General features: G+C 43.7%; 1 protein-coding gene across 2 annotated transcripts in view; it reads left to right on the top strand.

The window, feature by feature from the left end:
- The window catches only part of NUDCD3 (NudC domain containing 3), a 115,752-nt gene that overhangs the window by 77,793 nt on the left and 14,806 nt on the right, over positions 1–23,153 (top strand). For both annotated transcript variants that reach the window (XM_035253308.3, XM_009002120.5), the window contains exon 4: positions 17,178–17,321. In XM_035253308.3, the coding sequence (XP_035109199.1) occupies positions 17,178–17,321 (144 nt within the window). The remainder of the gene's footprint in view (positions 1–17,177; positions 17,322–23,153) is intronic.

Raw genomic sequence — 23,153 nt, 5'->3', positions numbered from 1 at the left:
TTCGACTTCTGATATTCTTTCTTCTGCCTGGTCAATTCGGCTGTTGAAACTTGTGCATGCTTTGCGAAGTTCTTGTGTTGTGTTTTTCAGCTCCTTCAATTCATTCATATTCCTCTCTAAGTTGTCCATTCTTGTTATCGTTTCCTCGAATCTTTTTTCAAGGTTCTTAGTTTCTTTGCCTTGATTTAGAACATGTTCTTTTAGCTCACGGAAGTTTCTCATTACCCACCTTCTGAAGTCTGATTCCATCATTTCATCACACTCATTCTCCGTCCAGCTTTGTTCCCTTACTGGTGAGGAGTTTTGGTCCTTTGTAGGAGGCAAGGTGTTTTGGTTTCGGGTGTTTTCCTCCTTTTTGTGCTGGTTTCTTCCCATCTTTGTGGGTTTATCCACCTGTCGTCTGAGTAGTTGCTGACTTTTTGATTGGGTCTCTGAGTGGACGCCCAGATTGTTGATGATGAAGTATTTCTGTTACTTAGTTTTCCTTCTAACAGTCTAGCCCCTCTGCTGTATGACTGCTGAGGTCCACTCCAGGCCCTGCTTGTCTGAGGTACACCTGTAGCAGCTGTGGAACAGTGAGGGATGCTACCAGTTTCTTCTCCTGCTATCTTTGTCCCAGAATGATGCCCGCCAAATGTCAGTCTGATCAGTCCTTTTGAGGTGACTCTTTGGAAATACTGGGGTCAGGGTGCTGCTTGAGGAGGCAGTCTGTACTTTATAGGAGCTCAAGTCCTCAGCTGTGAGCTCCGTTGATCATTCAGGGCTGTTAGGCAGGAATGTTTAAGTCTGCTGCAGCAGAACTCATAAAACCCCTTTTTTCCCTCAGATGCTCTGTCTCAGGGAGTTAGGGCTTTCTTTATGAGTATCCGTTGCACTGTCCTGCCCAGCTAGAAGGCTGTCTAGTCACTATTTGCCTGCCGAGGCTCTGCCCTGCTGCCGTGGGGTCTGCCCTGTTGCCATGGGCTCCGCCCTGCTGTCGTGGGCTCTGCCCTGTTGGCGGAGTCTCTCTGTTATGGCGGGTTGCCTCGGCAACAGCAGGCTGCGTCAGCAATGGGAGTGTACCTCAGTAGGGGCGGAATGCCTCGGTAATGGCAGACGCCCCTCCCCCACTGAGCTGCACCGTCCTGGGTTCAGCTGTGTCCACAGTGAAACTCTCAACCCCAAGCGTTTCGAATCACCGTTTTGTTTGTCCTCGTGTGGGTAGGACCCGCCGAGCCTGACCACGTGGCTCCCTGCCTCAGAGCCCTTTTTTTCTCTTTTTAAGTTGAACAGTTGATTCTCTCCCAGGTGTTTCAGTCGCCTGCTGGTAGGGCACCAAGATCTATGTGATTTCCTGTGCAGCGACCCACTGCACCAGCTCAAACGTCACCCCCCGGGAATCTCCTGGTCTGGCTCACTGTCCAAGTCCCGTTCAATCAGATGGATATGCTAATCTGCCCTCCCAAATCTCAGATTGCTGGTTTAACAGGGTACCCAGACCAGTGCGTTTTGTGCGGAGTGCTGCTGTGCTGCAGCGCCAGCCAAAACGGCTGCGCCAGCCGAAGCAGCTGCGCTGGTGTCCCGTGTCTCTCCTACACCTGGGAACCTCCCCGTTCTGTGGGTAACAAATATCCGTCTGGAAATGCGGCCTGCATTCACCCTCTGAGTCTTCTCTGAGAGCTGCAATCCCGAGTTGCCCCTACCGCACCATCTTCCTTTTTACAACCTTCACCTCCCAGATTTAAGCAATTCTCCTGCCTCAGCCTCCCTAGTAGCTAGGACTACAGGATGTGCCACCATGCTCGGCTAATTTTTGTATTTTTAGTAGAGATGGGGTTTCACCATATTCGCCAGGCTGGTCTTGAACTCCTGACCTTGTGATCTATCCACCTTGGTCTCCCAGAATGCTGGGATTACAGGTGTAAGCCACCATGCCCAGCCCATCTTTGTCTTTTAATTGGGGCATTTAGCCCATTTATATTTAAGGTTAATATTATGCAAAAATTTGATCCTGCATCATGATGCTAGCTGGTTATTTTGTACATTACATGATGCGATTTCTTCATAGTGTGGTCTTTACATTTAGGTATGTTTTTTTGCAGTTGCTGGTACCAGTTTTTCCTTTCCATATTTAGTGCTTTCTGACGTCAGGACCTCTTGTAAGCCAGGCCTGGTGATGACAGAATCTCTCAACATTTGCTTGTCTGTAAAGGATTTTATTTCTCCTTATTTATGAAGCTTAGTTTGGCTGGATATGAAATTCTGGATTGAAAATTATTTTATTTAAGAATGTTGAATATTGGCCTCCACTCTCTTCTGGCTTATAGGGTTTCTGCAGAGATATCTGCTGTTAGTCTGATGGGCTTCCCTTTGTAGGTAACCTGACCTTTCTTTCTGGCTGCCCTTAACATTTTTTTTTTTTGTTTCAATTTTGGAGAATCTGATGATTATGTGTCTTGGGTTGCTCTTCTTGAGGAATATCTTAGTGGTGTTTTCCGTGTTTCCTGAATTTGCATGTTGGCCTGTCTTGCTAGGTTGGGAAGTTCTCCTCGATAATATCCTGAAGTCTGTTTTCCAACTTGGTTCCATTCTCCCCATCACTTGCAGGGATGCCCCAATCAATAGTAGGTTTGGTCTTTTCACATAGTCCCATATTTCTCCGAGGCTTTGTTTGTTCTTTTTCATTCTTTTTTCTCTAATTTTGTCTTTATGACTTATTTCAGTAAGTGGATCTTCAGTCTGCTATCCTTTCTTCCACTTGATTGGTTTGACTATTGATATTTGTGTATGCTTCATGAAGTTCCTTAGCTGTGTTTTTCAGCTCTGTCAGGTCATTTATGTTCTTCTCTAAACTGGTTTTTCTAGTTCCTGCAACCTTTTTTCAAGGTTGTTAGTTTCCTTGCCTTGGGTTAGAACATGCTTCTTTAGCCCAGAGGAGTTTGTTATTATCCACCTTCTGAGGCCTACTTCTGTAAATTTGTCAAACTCATTCTCTGTCCAGTTTTGTGCTTCTGCTGAAGAGGAGTTGCAGTCATTTGGAAGAGAAGCATTCTGGTTTTTGGAATTTTCAACATTTTCGTGCTGGTTTTTCCTCGTCTTCGTGGATTTATCTACCTTCGATTTTTGAGGCTGATGGGGTTTTTGTGCGGGCATCCTTTTTGTTGATGTAATTGCTTTCTATTTGTTAGTTTTTCTTTTAACAGTCAGGCCCCTTATCTGCAGCTCTGCTGAGGTTTGCTGAGGTCCACTCAAGGCCCTGTTTGCCTGGCTATCTCCAGTGCAGGCTGCAGAACAGCAAAGATTGCTGCCTGCTTCTTTTTGTCACAGAGGGACACTGGCCTGATGCCAGCTGGAGCTCTCCTGTATGAGGTGTCTGTCATCCCCTGTTGGGAAGTCTCTCCCAGTCAGGAGGCATGGGGTTTAGGGACCCACTTGAAGAAGAAGTCTGTCCCTTAGCAGAACTTGAGCGCTGTGCTGAGAGAATGTTTGTCAGAATCCAGTGCTTTCTTCAGAGCTGGCAGACAGGAACGTTTAAGTCTACTGAAGCTGTGTCCACAGATGCCCCTTCTCCCAGATGCTCTGTCCCAGGGAGATGGGAGTTTTATCTATGAGTCCCTGACTGGGGCTGCTGCCTTTCAGAGATGCCCTGCCCAGTAAAGAGGAATCTAGAGAGGCAGTCTGGCCACAGCCACTTTGCCACACTGTGTTGAGTTCCGTCTAGTCCGAACTTCCAGGCCTCTTTAGTACTGTCAGGGAAAACCGCCTACTCAAGTCTCAGTAATGGCAGATGCCCCTTCACCCACCAAGCTCAGTCATTCCAGGTCAGCTTCAGACTGCTGTGCTGGCAGTGAAACTTGCAAGCCAGTGGTTCTTAGCTTACTCAGTGGGAGTGGTACCCGCTGAGCAAGACCACTTTGGCTCCCTGGCTTCAGCCTCCTTTCCAGGGGAGTGAATGGTTCTGTCTCACTGGGGTTCCAGGCGCCACTGGAGTATGAAAAACAACAACAGCAACAATAACAACAAAACAACAAAAAAACTCCTACAGCTAGCTTGGTGTCTGAGGCAAACATGGGAATCTCATGGTCTGCAGATTGGAAATACTTTTGGAAAAGCATAGTATCTGGGCCAGATACACAGTCCCTCATAGGCTTTCCTTGCCTGAGAAAGAGAGGCCCCCAGCTCCTTGCATTTCTCAGGTAAGGTGATGCCCCACAGTGCTTCTGCTCACCCTCCATGGGCTGCACTCACTGCCTACCCATTCCCAATGAGATCAACAGCCTACCTCAGTTGGAAATGCAGAAATCACTGCCTTCTGTGTTGCTCTTTCTGGGAGCTGCAGACTGGAGCTGTTCCTATTCGGCCATCTTGCCAGATCCCCGCATATCATTCTATTTTATAGATGAGAAATTGAGGCTGCAAGAAGTTACTGAATCATCCAAGTTAACAGGGAAAATCCACAGTGTCATCTCCCTTGTTATGTCTGGAATAGTGATCACTCTGGATACATTTTTGAATAAATGAATAGCTGAATGAATGAAGTGGCAAAGCTGTTGTTTGAATCAGGGTGTCTGCTTCTAAAGCTTATGCTTTACCCTCTGGGCCATACTCCTTACTCTATACGTACAATTGGTGCTGGCTTCTTAGGAAGAGAGACTGTCCTCGAACATGTCATTTATGCATTTTAAGGAAATGAACATCTGCACAGTGGGGGCAGCTTGGCTTGCACCCCACATCCTAGATGGTGACAGTAAGGTGACCAAGCTTAGTCCCATTCCTCCCTGATCTGGGTAGGTGTGAAGTCCAGGCTGGCCTAGAGCTGAATCCCTCTGGCCCTCCTGTCCTGTGCCTTCCAACTCCATAACTACTCCCTCTGCAGTCTCTCCATTATGCTCTAGGGAGACATGTCCTAAACCTGCCCTGTGTGTAGGAGTTTGGGTGGGGTTCATGGCATCCTTAAGAAGACTGAGACTTCTGCAAGTGCCCTGTGCCTTTAAGATAGCACAGGCACAGATCAGGGAGTTGTGAGTGGCCTGGCTTCAGCAGGAAGTAGCTGTGTGGTTAATTTCCCTTCTTCCCACCTCACATCCCCAGTATATTCCTTACCAGCAACTGGTGACCTCTAGAATCATAGACTTTAGTATAATTTTAAGATCGAAGTCAGATTAGATCACTAGGGATCATCCACATAGAATTCTAGCTTCAAATGACTACTTCCTGGTTGTTTTTAATAGGCCAGGAGCCGGAGCTAACAGGCCTTCCCAAGTGGTTTATCTAGAATTTTGGGGTTTTAGTGGGTCAGGTGTTGATTTCCATTTCATTTTTTTGTTATTATTGGCATGTATGTGGTTGAATAAATTATGAAAAGCATTGATTGCCATGCTTCATTCACTTGATTAAAAAAAAATACAGTTTTCTGATTTTTTATCTGTCTTCTGAACTGCTCTGTGAACCTCTGGGGATTTCTCTGAAAGGGTTTGTATTAGGCCCAAGCTAAAACTGGTTATTTTCTCTTTCTTTGACTCCAGAGACACAGGTTAGCTAACAACTTTCACCATACATTGCACAGCTACCTGGGACAGCTCTCCACTGGAAATGGTGTCTCAGATGTGCTTGTTGACTATCTGGGATGTTGATGCCATAATTCTGCTCAATGATAGGCACTGTGTTACAAGGATCCTGCCCTGTGTCTTATCTCAAGTTCAGATTTGCACCTCTCTCAGATGCACTTGTCATGACCTCTAGTATCATGTGGCTCTACTTTCACCAAAGATAACCCTGGATTTGGCTCATTCTGCATTAGATATTTTCTAACACGGGGGCTGAGCTTTGTCTCAGGAGCTGGGCATGTGGGGGTCACCAAGACAGACAAGATTGCTAGTTTGGAGCTTATATCCCAGTGGTGTGTAGGCAGTAGAAGTCAGCAAATAAATGAACAAGAGAATTATAGGTAGAGGCAGCTGCTATACAGAACCTAAAACTGGGTGGTTATGTATTTAACCGGCACTTGTGTAGTGTCCTTTCTGTGCCTTGAAATAGTGACTTGCCCCCTCCAGTTCTCCTGATTATCATGCAGGCAGTCACTGTGCACCCATGAGGGCTGCTGAGAGCCATGTGTGCATGGCCTCAGCCAATAAGAGCCAGGCCACAGTCGAGGCTTGCTCTGGAGCTAGTGCTCTCTCTTACCTCAGAGAAGGGTCAAAGGTGAAGTTTGGTTATAAATACCAGGATAGAAGGGCGAAAGGAAGGGACTTCTTTTTCCAGTGGCTAATTTATTTGGTAGCAGCTTGTGTTATTTATTTATTTGTTTATTTATTAACGTTGTATATCCATGTGACAATAGCATTGGCTTTTTGCGACACCTGCTGACCTAATTTGTACTGGTGATCTGCCTTGGTTGCATGCTTCATCTCCTATGTGGTTGGAAAATTTCTTTTTTCTCCTTCAATAGTATTTTTTTTCCCCATGTCATTCTTACAACACTGCAGAATTTAAAAAAAAATTCTTTTCTGGGCATGGTGGCTCAAGACTGTAATCCCAGCACTTTGTGAGGCTGAGGTGGCCAGATCGCTTGAGCCCAGAAATTTGAGACCAACCTGGGCATCATGGTGAAATCCTATCTCTACAAAAAAATACCAAAAAAAAAAAAAAAAAAAAAAAATTAGCTGGGTGTGGTGGCAAATGCCTGTAGTCCTAGCTGCTTGGGAGGCAGAGGTGGGAGGATTACCTGAGCCCAGGAGATTAAGGCTTCTCTGAGCTGTGATTGAGCCACTGCACCCCATCCTGGGCAATAGAGTGGTACTCTATTTAAAAAAAAAAAAAGTATAAAATAAATTAAAATTCATGGTCTCTTAATAGCTGAATGATTTTTTTTTTTTAAGTCATGCCTCACTTAAAACTTTGGAAAAAGTATATTTTGTATCTCTTGGATTTTGCTTGTCTAATGGTTTTCTTCAGAGCTGCACTTTCTTTCTGGCCTGGTTCCAGTAATTCCCTAAGTGTACCTGTCACAGTTGCCTGTCAGCAGTATTTATTTTTGTCTGTGGGACTTATTGGGCATTGTCAAGATGGTAACCCCGGCTGCAACAACTCAACTGATAAAATCAGAATCTGTTTTGGGTTGGTGATTCAGGGGCTTTGCTCAGGCAGCCCAGTGTTTGTGTTGGGGCTTGGATAGCGCTTCACAGGAGAGCTGGATCCTGTAACTCTCCAGCTGTAGCTTGATGCAGGCTTTATTGGAGCTTTGCCTCTCCTGGACTTTCTCATTGATCCCTTTTCTGTAGAAATGGATATGATGAGTTAACACTTGACTCTCAAGGGTAGCAGGAGACAAATGAGAGTATGTGCATAATGCTTTACATTCTTTAGAAGAAAAATAGAAAGTGTTCCTATTTTACATCATAACGTTTAAAAAAATCATCTTGCTAGTGAATCTGAAGGAAAACTCAAAATGAAGCTTACAATTTTATACATTAGTAAAATGTGGTTAGGTCTTTTCCTTCACATGTATTTTGCTCAATCTACTCTGCTCTGTTTAGGAAAAGCAGCTGACTTACTCTTTCTCTCCAGTGTACCCACAGAATAGAGACGTGGAACACTGAGCTAATGACAGATAGTTTTCTGATTGCTCTTGTCAGACCCAGGTGGTTATAAACCTAGCATCTCATTTAATCGCAGAATTGCAATGCTTTTGAAGATTGAACTCCAGAGCTTTTGAGTTTAACTTCTCATTTTGCAGATGAGAAAACTCTCGTGGTGGGATGATGGTAGATCATAGACCAGAACCAAGATCCCCTCACCCCCACCCTGTTTTATGGTCTTATTGCAAATGAAGTCATAATTGGATGTTATTGAGTGACAAGTGAATCTGTTTCCCTTGAGTCTTCTTCCTCTCCTAGATTGTGAGTGGTCCTGCAGGCTGGTGCAGTCACTGCCCTGCTGCTGTCATCTTTGTCCTCACCCTGGGAACCTTTTGTAACACACATTAGCCACCAGGTGTGTCATGTATGGCTCTAACTGATCCCAGGGCTTAGATTCCTGGTGAGGCCTTGCCTCTGACTTGATGCAGATGCTGGAATTTGTGTTAAAAAGCTCCTTAACATGTTCTTAGAAGTTGCTTAGGAAAAAATGCAGGGAGATACTTTATTATGGGAAACTTCGTAACAGAAAAGACTAAAAGACTGCATTATTTTTGTATTTACTTAATTTCTGAGTGCATAACACATTTTTATATTCAAAAGCAAAAACATGTATAACAACAACAAAAAATCCCTGTCCTGTCTCTGTGCCTCTTCTGTCTTGTTCTGAACCCTCTCCTGCCAGCCGTAACATGAGTCATCACATAACTGGTTTTGGGGATATTTCAGCAGATATTTTTATGCATGTGTAATAAAATATGAACATGTATTGCTCTCTTCCCACCTTTAGCACAGATGGTGCATTCCACTTTTTAAAATCTTACTGACCCTGGCCAGTGTCATCCTGGCCCTACCAGGACAGCTCCCGTCTCTTTTTACCTCCTTGTGCCCAAATGCATGATAGGGGTCCAGTAAATTCTAGGTAGACCTTGCTTTCCCTGGTCATCTGGCTCAAGTCCCCCAAGCCCACCGTCCCTCACACCTGGAACTCCTGTTCTTTGCTTTTGCTCCTTTCAAACACCAGGCTGATTATTAAACCAGTCCCTTGCTAATGGACATTTAGGTTGTTTCCAGTCTTTCCCATTGTAAACAATAAAGCAATTAATGCCCTTTAATAAACTTCATTTTGCATATATGTGTTTTAATATAGAACAAATTCTGTGAAGTGCAGTTGCTAGATTGAAAGGTATATGTATTTCTAATTTCTTTTTCTTTTTTTTTGATACAGGGTCTTGCTCTGTCACTCATTATGGCTTGCTGCAGCCTTGTCCTTTCTGGGCTTAAGCAGTCCTTCCATCTCAGCCTCCGGAGCAGCTGGGACTACGGGCGTGTGCTACCAAGCCCAGCTGACTTTTTATATTTTGTAGAGATGGGATTTTCCTGTGTTCCTCAAGTTGGTCTTTAAACTCCTGAGCACAAGCAGTCTACCTACCTTGGTCTCCCAAAGTGTTAGGATTATAGACGTGAGCCACTGTGCCTGGCCCGTATTTCTGATTTCTTTAAGTGTTACTAAATTGCCTTCCATAGGGGTTATACTAACTTACATACCCATTAACAGTGTACAAGAGCCCTTGGTTTTTCACAAATTTTCTGACAATAGTATGTTATCAAACTTTGGGTTTCGTAAGTTGAATAGATGAAAAATAGAATCTATGTATAGTATGAATTTGTATTTCTCTTAGAGTGAGTGAGGTGGAGCATCTTTCTACATGTGCCTTTTCTTTGAACTAGTTATATCTTTTGCCCATTTTCTATTAGGTTGCTGTACTTTTTCTTATTGATTTCTAGGAGCTCTGTATATATTAGAGAGATCGGTCCTCGGTAATTGATATGTATTGCAGATCTGTTGTCCCATTTTGTTATTAACCCTTTGAGTTGGTTTATATTGATTCTCCCGTCTCAGCCTCCCAGGTAGCTGGGACCACAGGCACAGACTGCCGTGTCCAATTAATTTATAAAAATTTTTTGTAGAGCTGGAGTCTCCCTGTGTTGCTCAGGCTTGTCTTGAGCTCCTAGGCTCAAGTGATCCCCCTGCCTCAGTCTCCCAAAGTGCTGGGATTACAGACATGAGTTACCATGCCCAGCCTCACTTTACTAATTTTTATGTAGTCAAGTTCATTGGTTCTTTGTTTTTTCATGGCCTCTGAAATTTTAATCAGGATTAGAAATGAGTAGATTGCATTTGGCAGAGTTTTTTTGATGGTCACTTATTTGAACTTTTCCTGCCTTATAATCTACTTTGATCTTATTACCCAATTAGTTTTGTCTAAGTCTGCCAATCGTTTCTAATTTAATTGTTCTAGAAATGAAGTGATTTGTTTCCCTCAGAGAAGACTTCTACATGGCAATTTGGGCCCCATCTCATTTGTTTGTAGCAAACAGCCTAACATAGTATGAATCACTTTTTATCACTTACAGTTGCTCTTCAGATTGTATTTGATTAGATAAAGGCATTCTAAAATGCACATGTTTAAAAAATACAGATAGAATTTGAACAAATTAGAGAGATAAAACTGAAGCTGAAAATGGACACTTGATTTTTAAAAATTGTAATAAAATGATCTAGATTGTATACACCATCAGTTACAAGTTGTTGTATGTGAATAAGGATTTTGTGCCATGTTGGTTATGAGAACTCTGGGTTTTAAACCAGTTTTTGCATTGAATATAACTTTAATTATGCTCAATACACGTGGATGTGTTTTTTGGATATATCCACACACAGTGCACTTGCATGTGTATCTTCATCTTATTTATTGTTTGGTAAGGGACACATTGCTCAGCTTCCTGGATATCTTCATAGTCTTGGGGGGGTCCTCAGTGGTAGGTTTCTCATCAGAATCTAAGCAGGGAGACCTCTGTCCTGTAACATGGCATCTGTCTGAACATGAGTGTGCCACCAGATTGTTTCTAAGGTGGTCTCAATCTCTATTCTTCCTTCAGACCGCCTTGCTTGTCCTTTGCTGACTTCTGAGGATTTGTCCTGTGGAATGAGGCTAGAGAGAAAGAGGTGTCTCTGTATTTCCCCATTCTGCATCTACTTGTATTCCCAGTCTTTCCCTCTACCAACCATACATGCACATGTGCTTCCAGTTCTCTGGACATGTTTTCTGTCTCCACCACTAGCGTGTATATCTATGGGTGGAATTGCTGGGTCATGTGGTATCTCTATAATTAACTTTTTTGAGGAACTGCCAAACAGTTTTCCAAAGTGGTTGTACCATTTTATATTTTACAGATCCACCAGAAATGTATGAGGGTTCATATTTCTCCATATCCTCATCAACCCTTGTTATTGTCTGTTTTGGTTTTGTTTTTTACTTGTAGCTATCCTTTTAGGTATAAAGTAAGATCTCATTGTTTTGATGTGCATTTCCTCATGACTAATAATGTTGAGCATCTTTTTATGTCCTTATTTTCCACTCATGTATCTTCTTTGGAGAAATCCCTATTCAAGTCTATATGCATCTTTTAATTGGGTTGTCTTTTTATTCTTGAGTTGTAAGAGTTCTTTACATATTCTAGATTCTACACCCTTGTCAGATACATTATTTGCAGTTATTTTCTCCCATTCTATGGAATGTCTTCACTTTCTTGATAGTACTCTTTGAAGCACAAAAGTTTTCAATTTTGATGAAGTCTATTTTTTTTTTTTTTTTTGGCTTTAGTTGCTTGTGGTGGCATATCTAAAACACCATTGCCTAACCCAAGATCACAAATCTTAGCTCTTGCATTTAGGTATTTGATCCCTTTTGAGTTTAAAAATGTTGTTAAATGCTATGAAATAGATGTCCAACTTCATTTTGAATTAGTAGGCCAGTTTCATTCTTTTCCATGTGGATACTCAGTTCTTTTCCATGTGGATTTCAAGTAAATGGTACAATTATTTGAAAATACTATTCTTTTCCCATTGAATTGTCTTGGTACTCTTATCTAAAATCAATTGATCATAAATGTATGAATTTGTTACTAGATTTTTAATTCTGTTCCTTTGATTGTATAGATGCCTGTCCTTAGGCCACTACCACACTGTTTTGATTACTGTAGCTTTCTGGTAAATTCTGAAGATTTCATTCCTTGTTTTTGTTCTTTTCCTTCATTACTTACTTGGCTTTTTTGACAGTTTGATTATGCTATCTAAGTGAGGCTGGCTCCCTTTTAGTTTATTCTACTTGGAATTCATTGAGCTTTTTGGGTATAGATTAATTCTTTTCATGTCAAATTTGGAAAGTTTTTAGCCATTCTTTCAAATATTCTTTCTTCTTTTCTCTTCTGTATGTTGGTATGCTTAATGATGCCCCTCAGGTTTCTATGGCTCTATTAATTTTTCTTCACTCTCCCACCACCCCACCATTTCTCAGTTTGGGTAATCTCAACTGACCTGTCTTCAAGTTTTCTTGTTCTTTCTTCTAAATGCTAAAATTTGGTTTTGAGCCCCTTTTGAGAATTTTTATTTTTTTTTAATTTTTATTTTTTGAGACTCTGTTGCCTAGGCTGGAGTGCAGTGGCACGATCTGCTCACTGCAACCTCCGTCTCCTGTGTTCAAGCAATTCCCTGCCTCAGCCTTCAGTAGCTGGGATTGCAGGTGCCTGCCACCATGCCCAGCTAATTTTTGTATTTAGTAGAGATGGGGTTTCACCATCTTGCCCAGGCTGGTCTTGAACTCCTGACCTCGTAATCTACCTGCCTTGGCCTCCCAAAGTTCTGGGATTACAGGTGTGAGCCACCGTGCCCGGCCTGTATTTGGTTCTATAAAAATAATAATTTCCATCTTGCTACCAGTATCAATAGTGATACTGATATTTACTGATATTCTCTACTTATGAGACTTTATTCTCATACTTTCCTTTAGTAATTTTTGCATAGTTTTCTTAGCTCTTTGAGCATATTTAAAATAACAACTGATTTAGACACTATGTTCTGCTAAGTTCATGTGTGGGCTTCCTCAGGGATAGATTTTATTGATGGCTTTCTTTTTCCCATGTATGGGCCATACTTTGTTCTTTTTAAGTTTCTTTTCTTTTTTTGCTGTTATTGAAAAATGGATATTTGAAATAACAGAGTGGGTTGACTCAGGAAATCAGATGCTCCTTTATTCCTGTGGTTGTTACTGGTATATAATATAGTTGTTCTTGTTTAATGACTTTTCTGAACTAATTCTGTAAAGTTTGTATTGTTTTTTGAGAGACCAGTGAAATCTCTACTTGGTGAACTTAGTGGCCAACTAATTATTGGATAGAGATTTCCTTAAACCCCTGGGATTAGTAAATACCTGTTTTTGCCGAGGGGTTCCATGTAACTATTGGAGCATACCTTCATTGCTTGGCCTAACAGTTGAAAACTGCCTTAGCCTTTATTTCCTGCTGACTGTCGAGTCAAAGTCAGCCAGAGGTGAGAGCTTAGAGCCTTCTTAAGTTTTTCCTGAGCATGTACTGAAGCTCTATACGTTCATGTGCCCTATACTCCTGGGTATGTGGAGTGAGGAGGCTTTTCTGAATTTAGCCAGAAACAGTCAGTCAGTCTTGCAAATGAGGTCTTCCAAGGAACCATCAGGTCAAATAATGACAGTTCTTTGAGAAATGAAACTTTGAAAGAGCTTTGAGAGCACTGTTTTGCTTCTCCAGATGACTGCTAGGCTGTACCAGGAATGTGGCCTGGTGAGGGCCTGGAGAGTGGGGATGGGTCTAAGGCAAGTTAAAATGTTACAGAGCTCGCTGTTCTTACTGAGATATGGTTGTTTTCCTTGAATTAATGCTCCCTGGGTTCCTGCAAACCGTTGGTTAGTTTACAGAATCCACAAGAAGTTGGTATTGACAATTTTTGTAAACTTTTTGGTTGCTTTTATGGAGGAGAGCTTTTTTGGAGGCCTGTAGTAACTACCATTTCACTGACATCTTTTTGGATCAGGAATCTGTTAAGTTGTTTTTGTTTTCCTGGGGGGTTCTTCATGCCCTTTTTTAAAAATCTTATTGTCAAAAGTAATATACTTTCATCATAACTTCAGAATTACCCAGATTCATTACTACTGTGTATTGTCTAGAAATCTTTTTCTTCCTGAGCTCTGTTCTAGACTGGTTATTTTTTATTCTACTATATAGCTACACTCCTGGTATTTTCTTCCTGCACTTCTAGATTAAATGCACTGTTTTTTGGACTTGAGTTGGATGTTCCTCTTTTTCAGTTTTCATCTTCATTTTGTTTTTCTCAAAGTGATACATAATAAATGTAGAATTCTTGTATATCTTAAAATGTATTTATTTTAACTTTTCATTTATTTCTCAGTTTGGCTGTATGTAGAATTCTAGCTTAAAAATAATTTCCCCTTATTAAGATTGAAAGGGATGTCTCTTCTTACACTCAGTGTTAATTGATTCTGGAAGTCTATTCCATCTCTTTGTGAGTGAGCTTTTTCTCCTTTTTGGTACTTTTAGGACCTTTTTAAAAACACTCAGTGTTATAAAATTGCGTGAGTCTTTCATTCATTCTGCTTAGCTCTTGGTGGGACTTTTCAATCTGAAGGCATATTTTTCTTCGGCTCTGAAAATTCTTTTATTGCTGTCATAATTTCTGGAATGCCAAATTGATTGCCTGAATTGATCTCTGTTTCTACCTTGATTTCTTTGACTTTATCTTCCAGCCTTTTTGTTGAAGTTTTAATTTTAGCTACTATATTTTAAATTTTTGTGTTCTTTCTTTTTGGCCTAATTGTTCTATTTTCATATTTTATTCTGGTTATATGGATATAGTATCATCTCAGATCTCTCCGAAGATATAGCATAGAAATATTTTTGGATATCTTTTTTCCTAATTAGCTCTGTAATCTTTTTTTTTTTTTTTTTAATCTGGCTGTTTTTTCTCATAAGATGCAGTCTTTAGTTCTCTAGTATTTTTTTTAATAAAAAAATTTTTTTCTCCCATTCTCTTGAGTGTGAGACAGTACTGATGGGTTTGTCCACTGTGTGTCTGAAGTCTGCTCTTCCCACCACCATCAGAGCTGAGTGGATTGACCAGTCAGCTTTGCTTTACAGGCCATGGGGTCTTGGCCATCCCAGTGCTTGAGTGAGTAGGACTTCACTTGACACACAGGCATCCGCGCTCGGCTCCTCAGACTGCTGGTTAATATCTTTGGAGCAATATCCTTCATTCTTTTGTAGCAAACAGGGATTCCTGTCCCTTTCAGTGGTGCTTCCAGGGCCACAGCAGTTACTACATGTGCCCCTGGCCTTGCTCCTGCCCTGCATACCTGCTTTCTCCCAGCTGGAGCCCATGTAGCTGTGGCTTCTGGATGTCTCCTGCCCTACGTGCCTCTCCTCCTTTTGTCTTCTGTTCCTGGCCTCCCTCTTCCCCCATTTTCACTGTCTGGGATTTTTCTCTTCATGCCTGTTGTGCCTGCAGGTCACAAGAGGTGAGAGAGATGGCTGTCTATTCCAGTGTGACTCTTCCACTGGGGCCTCTGGAAGCATTTCTTGTTTGGTTTTCTCTCTTGATGATTTGCTTCATTCCCCTGGGTAGGCAGCATGAGAAGCCTGCCCAAATTTGGAAATTATTGTGTTATATAGAGCTGGGTGGAGAATTGTATTTGTTAAGTGAGCTTGTTCTTGTGAAGGCAGGACTGAGGAGCTCTGGGCCTTCTGTGTCATGTTTTCATTGCATGCAAGTTCATGTTTAGACATGATTTGACCCAACATGTGTCTGGATCATTTCAAGAGTGAGTGGATCTGATGTTCCATTTGCTCATGTTCCTTATGCTGTTAGAAGGTAGGGAGTGAAGCTCAGTTGCCCATTGTTCAATAGGACTAGTCAAGTAAATACACCTTTCCACGATATATTCCCCTATGAAAGGTCATGCAGGTGGAACTGCATTCTCATGGGAAGATGCTTCCTTGGAGTCTGCATCTGAACCTGGAAGAGCTGCCCGTAGCCAGCAGAATATCTTCACTGTGTCCCCGTAGTGGGCAGCCTTCTGCCACCTTCTCCCCTCACTGCATGACTCAGGAACTATCTTTCATTTAAAAACTACCTGATGGGCTGGATATAGTGACTCACATGTGTCATCCCAGCACTTTGGGAGGCTGAGGCAGTAGGATTTCTTGGGGTCAGACGTTCAAGACCAGCTTGGGCAACAGTGAGACCCTGTCTCTACAAAAAATAAAATTAGCCAGGCATGGTGACACATGCTTGTAGTCCCAGCTACTCAGGAGGTCGAGATGGAGACATTGCTTCAGCCTAAGAGTTCGATGCTGCAATGAGCTGTAATCACGCCACTGCACTCCAGCCTGGGCAGTGAAGTAAGGCCCTGTCTTTTAAAGAAAAAGAAGAAAAACTGTCTGACAGCAGTGACTCCTGCACATCATTTCTCCCATTTCCACTTTTTAATTTATGATATTTAAACTACAGTTAGGTTACAGTATTGTATTTCATTGGCAAATACTAAACTCCAGTTTGGAAAATCTTATCAGTTTGTGTTTTTTTCCCCCAATCATTTTATAAGCATTTAATGAGCCACCTACCAGATGACATGGAGACTAGCTTCCAAATTGTTTTTATTCCACACACCTATTAGAAAAAAGTTTTCAGTACTTAATTCCAGTGTCTTCTTAATGCATACTTCATACAGATACAAAATGTAAATGGAAGTTCAGTTTTCTTTCCTCTTCTGATTACTGACCTGTGAACCCCCTGGGGTATGCATATTCTGCTTTAGAGACTGCTGGCTCCAATACATGATATGAAGTGAAAGGAGCCCTGCTCTCAGCAGCTGCCAGTCCAGTTCTGGAGACAGACGAGTGGTGGAGCAGGGAGAGGTGTTCCTAGGACAGTGGGGAGGGCCATGGGGCCAGTCTCTGCCTAGGATAGGCTCAGAAGGAGAAGGGCGAGCTGAGGCTTTTAGAGGTTTTGTAAAGAACCAAGACAAAATGCAAAACCATGTGCAGGCATTGGTGGTATAATGGTGAGCATAACTGCTTTCCAAAACCAAAGGAATTGGTATCATACTTTTGGATGAAGACCAGGCTGTAGTCACCAGGCAGTTCAGTGGCTCACAGAAGGAAGAGGCAGTGCTTGTCTCTTGTACAGCAGTCCTGGGTGAGCAGTTCAGGATGTGCAGCTGCTTCAGCTCTCTTGGTTTCTGTGGTCCAGGGCTGGCTCCTGCATCTTCCAGGTAGTAGGATAGGCAAGGATACCTGCATCTTCCAGGTAGCAGGATCAAGGGTAGGCAAGGGAGAAATACTACTTGTCTCCTCTGCTCAGTTTTTGCTGCGATTATTGGTCTCTAACTGGAGAAGGGAGAAGATTGGGTCACAGCAGCTTTCACATAGCACTTTATGTTACCAGTTATGCTGAGAAAGATTTTCTGGTGGATTTACTTAAATGAGCTGACATCTGTAGGTTGCTCTAAGTATAAATTAAGCTGGTATAGTTTTCTTCACTGAGGTGCCTGGTGAGCCTGATGACAGTGCTGCAGTGTGCAGTTAAGTACCTCGGAAACCGTTACCCCTCCCACTATTGAGCACACCAGTGGTCACCCTGAGAGGAGAGATGACTTTCTTTTGCTGTGTTCCCAGGTCTCAGTGGCTCTGAGTAGCTGCTCCATACGTGTGGCCATGCTGGAGGAAAATGGGGAGCGCGTCCTCATGGAAGGGAAGCTAACCCATAAGATCAACACTGAGAGTTCTCTCTGGAGTCTTGAGCCTGGGAAGTGTGTTTTGGTAAGTTTGGGCACCTTTGTGCAGGGCTCCCAGGTAGACTTCAAACCTGCAGTGATGCCCCTTTTGACCAACAAGCCTGTTTACATTTAAGCAGTGAGGTTATTAATTTCAGCTGCTGGAGCAGATGGGTTTTCCTGAGCTGGGGGCATGGCAAAACAGATAAAGGTGAAAAGAAAAATATTAAGTCTGGACAAAAACCTTCAGAATTTTTTACAGATATATTCTTCATATGTGCAAAGTATGCAATAAAGATACCTGTTTTGGTTTCTATAAGACATGCTTGGCAGGCTTCTGCCTGGGCTACCCTGGCTAGTACTGGCAGGGACAAACTGTCTCTGGGGCCCACAGTGACTCTGTCCTGGCTGCCCCCATGCTTGGAGGGATGTGCAGGCCAGGTACTGAAAGCAGGGTGTTCTGTCGGTGCTGCAGGAACCTGGACCAATCCTAACTCCAGTCTTGCTATCAAGCCTGGATGATAGAGCTCACTCTGGGCTATAAGGAGGGGGGGCCAACCTGGGCACAGACAACATGCTTCTTGGTGTTTGCCATGGCCTCAACTGCTTGCTCTCCTAGTGAGCATTTCATCCTAAACAGGGCCTCCGGTTTAGGCCCTACATGAGGCCCTATGTGTGGTGTGTAGGGTTTCCAGCAATGGGGCTAGGACCGGCCCATCCCAGTTCTGACTCACCTGGGCACCCAGGGCCTACCTCTGCTGATGGCCAGCAGCAGATGGCAGTGGTTCTTGTTTTGAATCTCACTTGATTATACTTCCCTGCCCATGGCATTCAGCAGCCAAAGACCAGAGAAGTGCTCTTCTCCTGCCTGCAAATACTGTGATGATCGTCCCATTACAAAGCAGCTCAGTTCCTCATCCCCTGACCCCTGACATATAAAGCCTGTGCATTAATTACACAGCCTGGAGCCTTTTCCTAAGCCATGGGCTCCTGTGAGTACTACCAATTCCTTTCCTTTATGTCATACTTTATGTCGTCAAACACCTGCTACTCAGTTCACAGATGCCCTTATGGCTTCTCCCTCACTTGAGCTTCACATGGTTGTGGAGGTACTGTAGTACTGGGGCCGGCTAGCTTGCCCTCTGAAGTGCAGCCCTGGCTGCCTGGACTGCACTAATGGGCCTGTGATCCTGGGGCTGCTGTCTCCATCGACTGAGAGGTCAGTGACAGCCCTGCCTTAAAACACTGGCCTTGACTCTCCTGCCGTCCTTCCTTTGGGTGAACTCAGTGCAGAGCATGGAGCAGGTCATGATGCTCTCGTGTTGGTTTCCTCTGAGCAGGAAGCTCTTGGTGAGCCTTCCCCATGTGGTCCAGTTGCACTTTGTAGGTGCTTTGTGCAGAAGCCTGTAGCCTTAGTCACTGGTCTCTGAGCCCATAGCCCACCGTATTTGAAATCTGTTGGGTTCATAATTAGGGTACCAGTGATTACTTTCACTTTACATTATTTGCATAAATATGTGATTATTACTACATAGCTCAACTCTTAAGGGTTTTGTTGACAGAAGTGACTGTTAATTTCTTCGTGTATATATCAACACCATGTTGCTTTTTTGTGTATTTTGTATACTTGTATATATAATACAAGTGGAATAGGAATGAGGTTAGTGGCCAAAGCATTAACTTCTTTTAATAATGGCCACTTTCCATTGCACACAGTCTTTGTGCCAGGCTCTTTGTGAGGTTCCTTACAGTGCTGTTTAATTCTCTGTAAACTCATTTTACAAATTGGGACATTGAGGCTCTGAGAAGGTTGGTAGCTTGCAAAGGGGGTAGAGCTACACCTTAAACCCATGCCTACCTTATCCCAGAGGGCTCTTCCCAGTGCTGTGAGAAACAGTGAGAAATGGGAGTCTGTGGAGAAGGCTCAGCCCTGTTGGGGCGGGGAAGCATGGCTTCTTTTCAACTGAAAGGCTCCGTGGAGCAGAACATGAGTAGGGAGGAGTGTGGGTCCCCAGTGTGGGTTTCAGAGGCTTCTCTGTGTTAGGTAAATGTGAGATGCAGCCACCAGGCAGGAGGTTGGGGGAGCTTTGCCTTAAGAGGGTAACTCGATGTTCAACTTTTATGCCAGGGCTGCCTGGGCCATAGCACAACCCCTGCAGGCCTGTCTCCACCTGTGTTCTACTTGAGTCCAGGCTTCACTTGTGTCTTGGCTGCCTTTAGTTTTTGTAGTTAGCTTTCATCAAACACCTGCTACACAAAGAGCTTATGGAAATTCAGCAGAACCAGTACAGACTGAGGGGTACCTGTCACTGCTCGAGAACAGAGCTCCTAAATATTCTCTGCTAAAAATCCCTCTACAATTCAAACACTGCATGAGTTATTTCTCGTGGTCCTTAGAGTGCCTTTATTATCAGTAGATGGCATTGCATTCCTAATGCACCTTCACCTCTGAGAAATCAAATACCTGAATAAAGGGAGTTATGGAGAGCATTGCAACTCTTCCTGTAGTGCTCCCGCGTGGGGCTCTGCCTGCCTCCACCTCTTTCTGGACCATGTAGCCTCTAGTGCAGTAAACACAGAGTGTATCATAGAAAGTTTGCTGTTTACAGGAGCTAAGGGGTTTGTTATCTTCTTGATTTAATTATTTATTTATGTGTGACCTTTTGGGGCCATATTGTTTCCTTTGATTACATATCTGAAATAATATTGTGAATCAGTGAACCTATTGCTTTGATTCACAAAGATCCTGTTTGCCTCCTGCTTGCTGCATTGTGTCTCTTGTGTGGAGCTTGGCACTTTGCTTGGAGTATATGGATGCAGAAAGGGACTGCAGATGAATCAGGGAGCCTGGCTTTGGGTTGCAGCCCCCTGTCAAGCAGCTGCCTAGTTTTGGGTCATCTCTTTAGCCTTGCTGGATTTCATTTGTCACCCTTCAACAAGGTTGAGCACTGTAGTCTGGTTGATCGGCAATGTTTGTTGGTTTCTTATTAAGTACCCAATCCTGTTCAGGCACTGGAGATGGCTAAAGAAAGTAAGATGAGGGCTTTGCTGTAAAGGGTTGGAGATGTCCTGTGAATGAGGCCTTATTTGGGAAAAGGGTTTTTGTAAATGTGATTAAGTTAAAGATCTCTCAAGATGGAATCATCCTGGATTATCCAGGTGGGCCCTAAATCCAGTGACACCTGTTTTTATAAGAAACAGATGAGGAGAAGATAGAGGTAGACACAGAGGAGAGAATGCCACGTGAATATGAGGCAGAGACTGGAATGATATAGCCACCGAGCCCAGAAACACCTGGAACCAACAGAAACTGGAAATGACGGGAAGGATCCTCCCCTAGAGTCTGCGGGAGCATGGCCCTACTGACACCTTGATTTCAGAGTTCTGGCTCTCAGGGCTGGGAGATACTAAATTTGTATTGCCTTAAGTCGCCTGGTCTGTTCTTCCCTGTTAGGGCAGCCCCAGGACAGCAATGCAGGTCTCCCATCCAGCACTTCTGTGAGGCTGCATGAGCTGAGAAGGATGCAAAGGGATGGCATCCAGAGCTGTGCTGCTGCCACCACCCCCAGTCTCCATGGTTACAGATTCTGACCTTCTGACCTCCCGGCAGGCCAGTGCAGACATGGCCTTCACTTCCCAGCTGCCTTCCACATAACCTGCTCCTCACTGTGCTGTGGATCCCACATCAGCCAGCCAGGGCAGGCAGGGGTGGCTGCTAAAACCGTATGACAGTTCTTGCCTCCCTCCTCCCTCCCACACTTCAGAATGTTAAATGAGACTTCTTGACTCAGGCAAGCTCCTTTCTTGGTTACAAAGATGTAAAATCAGCCGTGGCAACGGCACCAGCTCTTTTTCCTGATAGCTCCTCAGTCCCCAAAGCTAGGCAGTTGGCATGCGCACCGTCCTCCTTTCTTCCTGCAATTGGGGGAGTTGACAGGCTGTCCTCCACGCTGCTGTGGGCGGCTGCTCTGCTGCGGGGGCTCTTGGACATGGCTATGCTTGAGATGGTCGTTGTAGCTGTATGTGAGGTGAATGCCATTCCACATAGACCTCTTCATGTATTAACGCAGTGCACACACAAGTCATTTAAAATTACTGAAATTGCTCTGGAGTATTCTTTGAGGGATTAGACCTTGAAGCTGAGGGTTTAAAACTCATCATAATATATTTGTTTATGATATTTGAACCCTGTGAGTGTTTTTATGCAAGCTGTATCCACCGTCTCCCCTCTAATTTAGATTATTTCTCAAAAGTGGAATTATAGTGTAATTGCAGCCTATGAGATGTTGCTGTGGCTCTCCCTGGTGGATGAGTTATTTCTGGAATGTTGCCAATGACATGGGCACCTGTATTCCCACATCCCCACCAGCAGTGGGGTTTTCATCTTCACTTATCTTTGCTGGTTTACCCAGGTACTTCCAGTGTCACTCCCTAGAACAATTGTGAGGTTGAAACGAAGATGGGTGTTTTATTGTCTACCTGTTGTCATTGGTGAGCCATCTTCCTGAGTCCCCGCAACCTTTCCTGCCCCAGATGCCATCCCATGGATTGCTTAACATACTTCTTGATAAATTCAGAGTGGCAACAACAGATTAAATTACTTCAGCATTTTGGCAAGAGCCCAAAGCCTAGAAATTAGTATGTGAATGAAATGTGAGCCCTTAAGCCTTCAGTGCAAATGATGTCTCTAGGGAGAGCCCTCAGTATTTTTCACAGGAAATCAGAATCCTTCATCAATTCCAGTAGGGAAGAGCTGAAGCTTATGGATTCAACAGAAGGCATTAGCCCAAGGAAACCTGTTCCAATGTGAGTGGAAGGAATGTACTGAGCATAGCCGGCTAAAGGTGCCTCTTTGTGGATAGGGTGCTGGCCTTCCTAATTTCATGGGGGTGGAAGGAGAGGAAGGGAACACAGCTCGACATTGCTTTGTTGGCACCATCCCTCTAGAATACGTGGGCCTTCCAGACACACTCAGACCACAGTGGGTCCTTTCTGGCCTATTTAAGTGTCTTAATTTTGTTTCTAATTTTCAAGCTTAAAAAAATAGTTGACAGCATTGAAAACCAGGAGACTGCCCATAACAATGCTGACTTGTGGCATGTCCTGAGAAGCCGGATCTACTCCAGTGTGGCCCACATTCCCCTAGGAGCAGGTGCTGAGCAGGTGCCCTGGACCTCCACCACACTGTCGTCTCACCCCGTTATCTGCCCTCATTCTGAAGTGCCTTCCCGGAAGAAACGTCCCACAGCGTTCCCATAAGTCTCATTGGCCCAGTCTCGATCACACGGGCAGCTGTGAGGAGTAAAGTCGTCCTCACTGGGCACATTGCTTCCCTGAATAGAAATGAGGTTCCGTTACTAAGGAAGGAAAGGGATATAAATGCTGGTGAGTCATCAGCGCAGATTCGGGGATGCTGAGGTAAGTTTATTCATGTTGAGGTAGAAGTTTCTGTGAGGACATTTTGGGAACACTGTTCAGCCTGCAGTCTGGGGTCCCTCAGAGAAATGGACTGATTATAGGTCTGGGACCCAGTATATAAAAGAGGAACCTGGAGCGTCTTGTTATGCTGGAAAATGAGAACGTACCAGGGAAATCATGCGGCACCACCAAAGTCAAGCAACCGCCACCAACCTTGTCTGGGATTATTTGACATCAATGTAATTAAGGATGGTGTAATGAGTTATAAGCCATTGAGAGGCCAGAGAGGCCAGGAATCCAGGGGTCAGTACTGACAGCAATAGATAACTTCATTGAAGAAGAGAAGGTGGTTGCTTCAATAAGACGCCTAAGCCACCAGTCAGTGTGGAGGGACTGGGGCAAGAACTATCAGCATTTCCCAGCTTTAAGGGAGAGATGGGACCAGGCAGACACTGTGTGG

Source organism: Callithrix jacchus, chromosome 11, assembly GCF_049354715.1.
Source record: "Callithrix jacchus isolate 240 chromosome 11, calJac240_pri, whole genome shotgun sequence".
In the NCBI taxonomy this organism is placed as follows: domain Eukaryota; kingdom Metazoa; phylum Chordata; class Mammalia; order Primates; family Cebidae; genus Callithrix; species Callithrix jacchus.
This window is presented reverse-complemented; position numbering and strand designations above follow the sequence as displayed.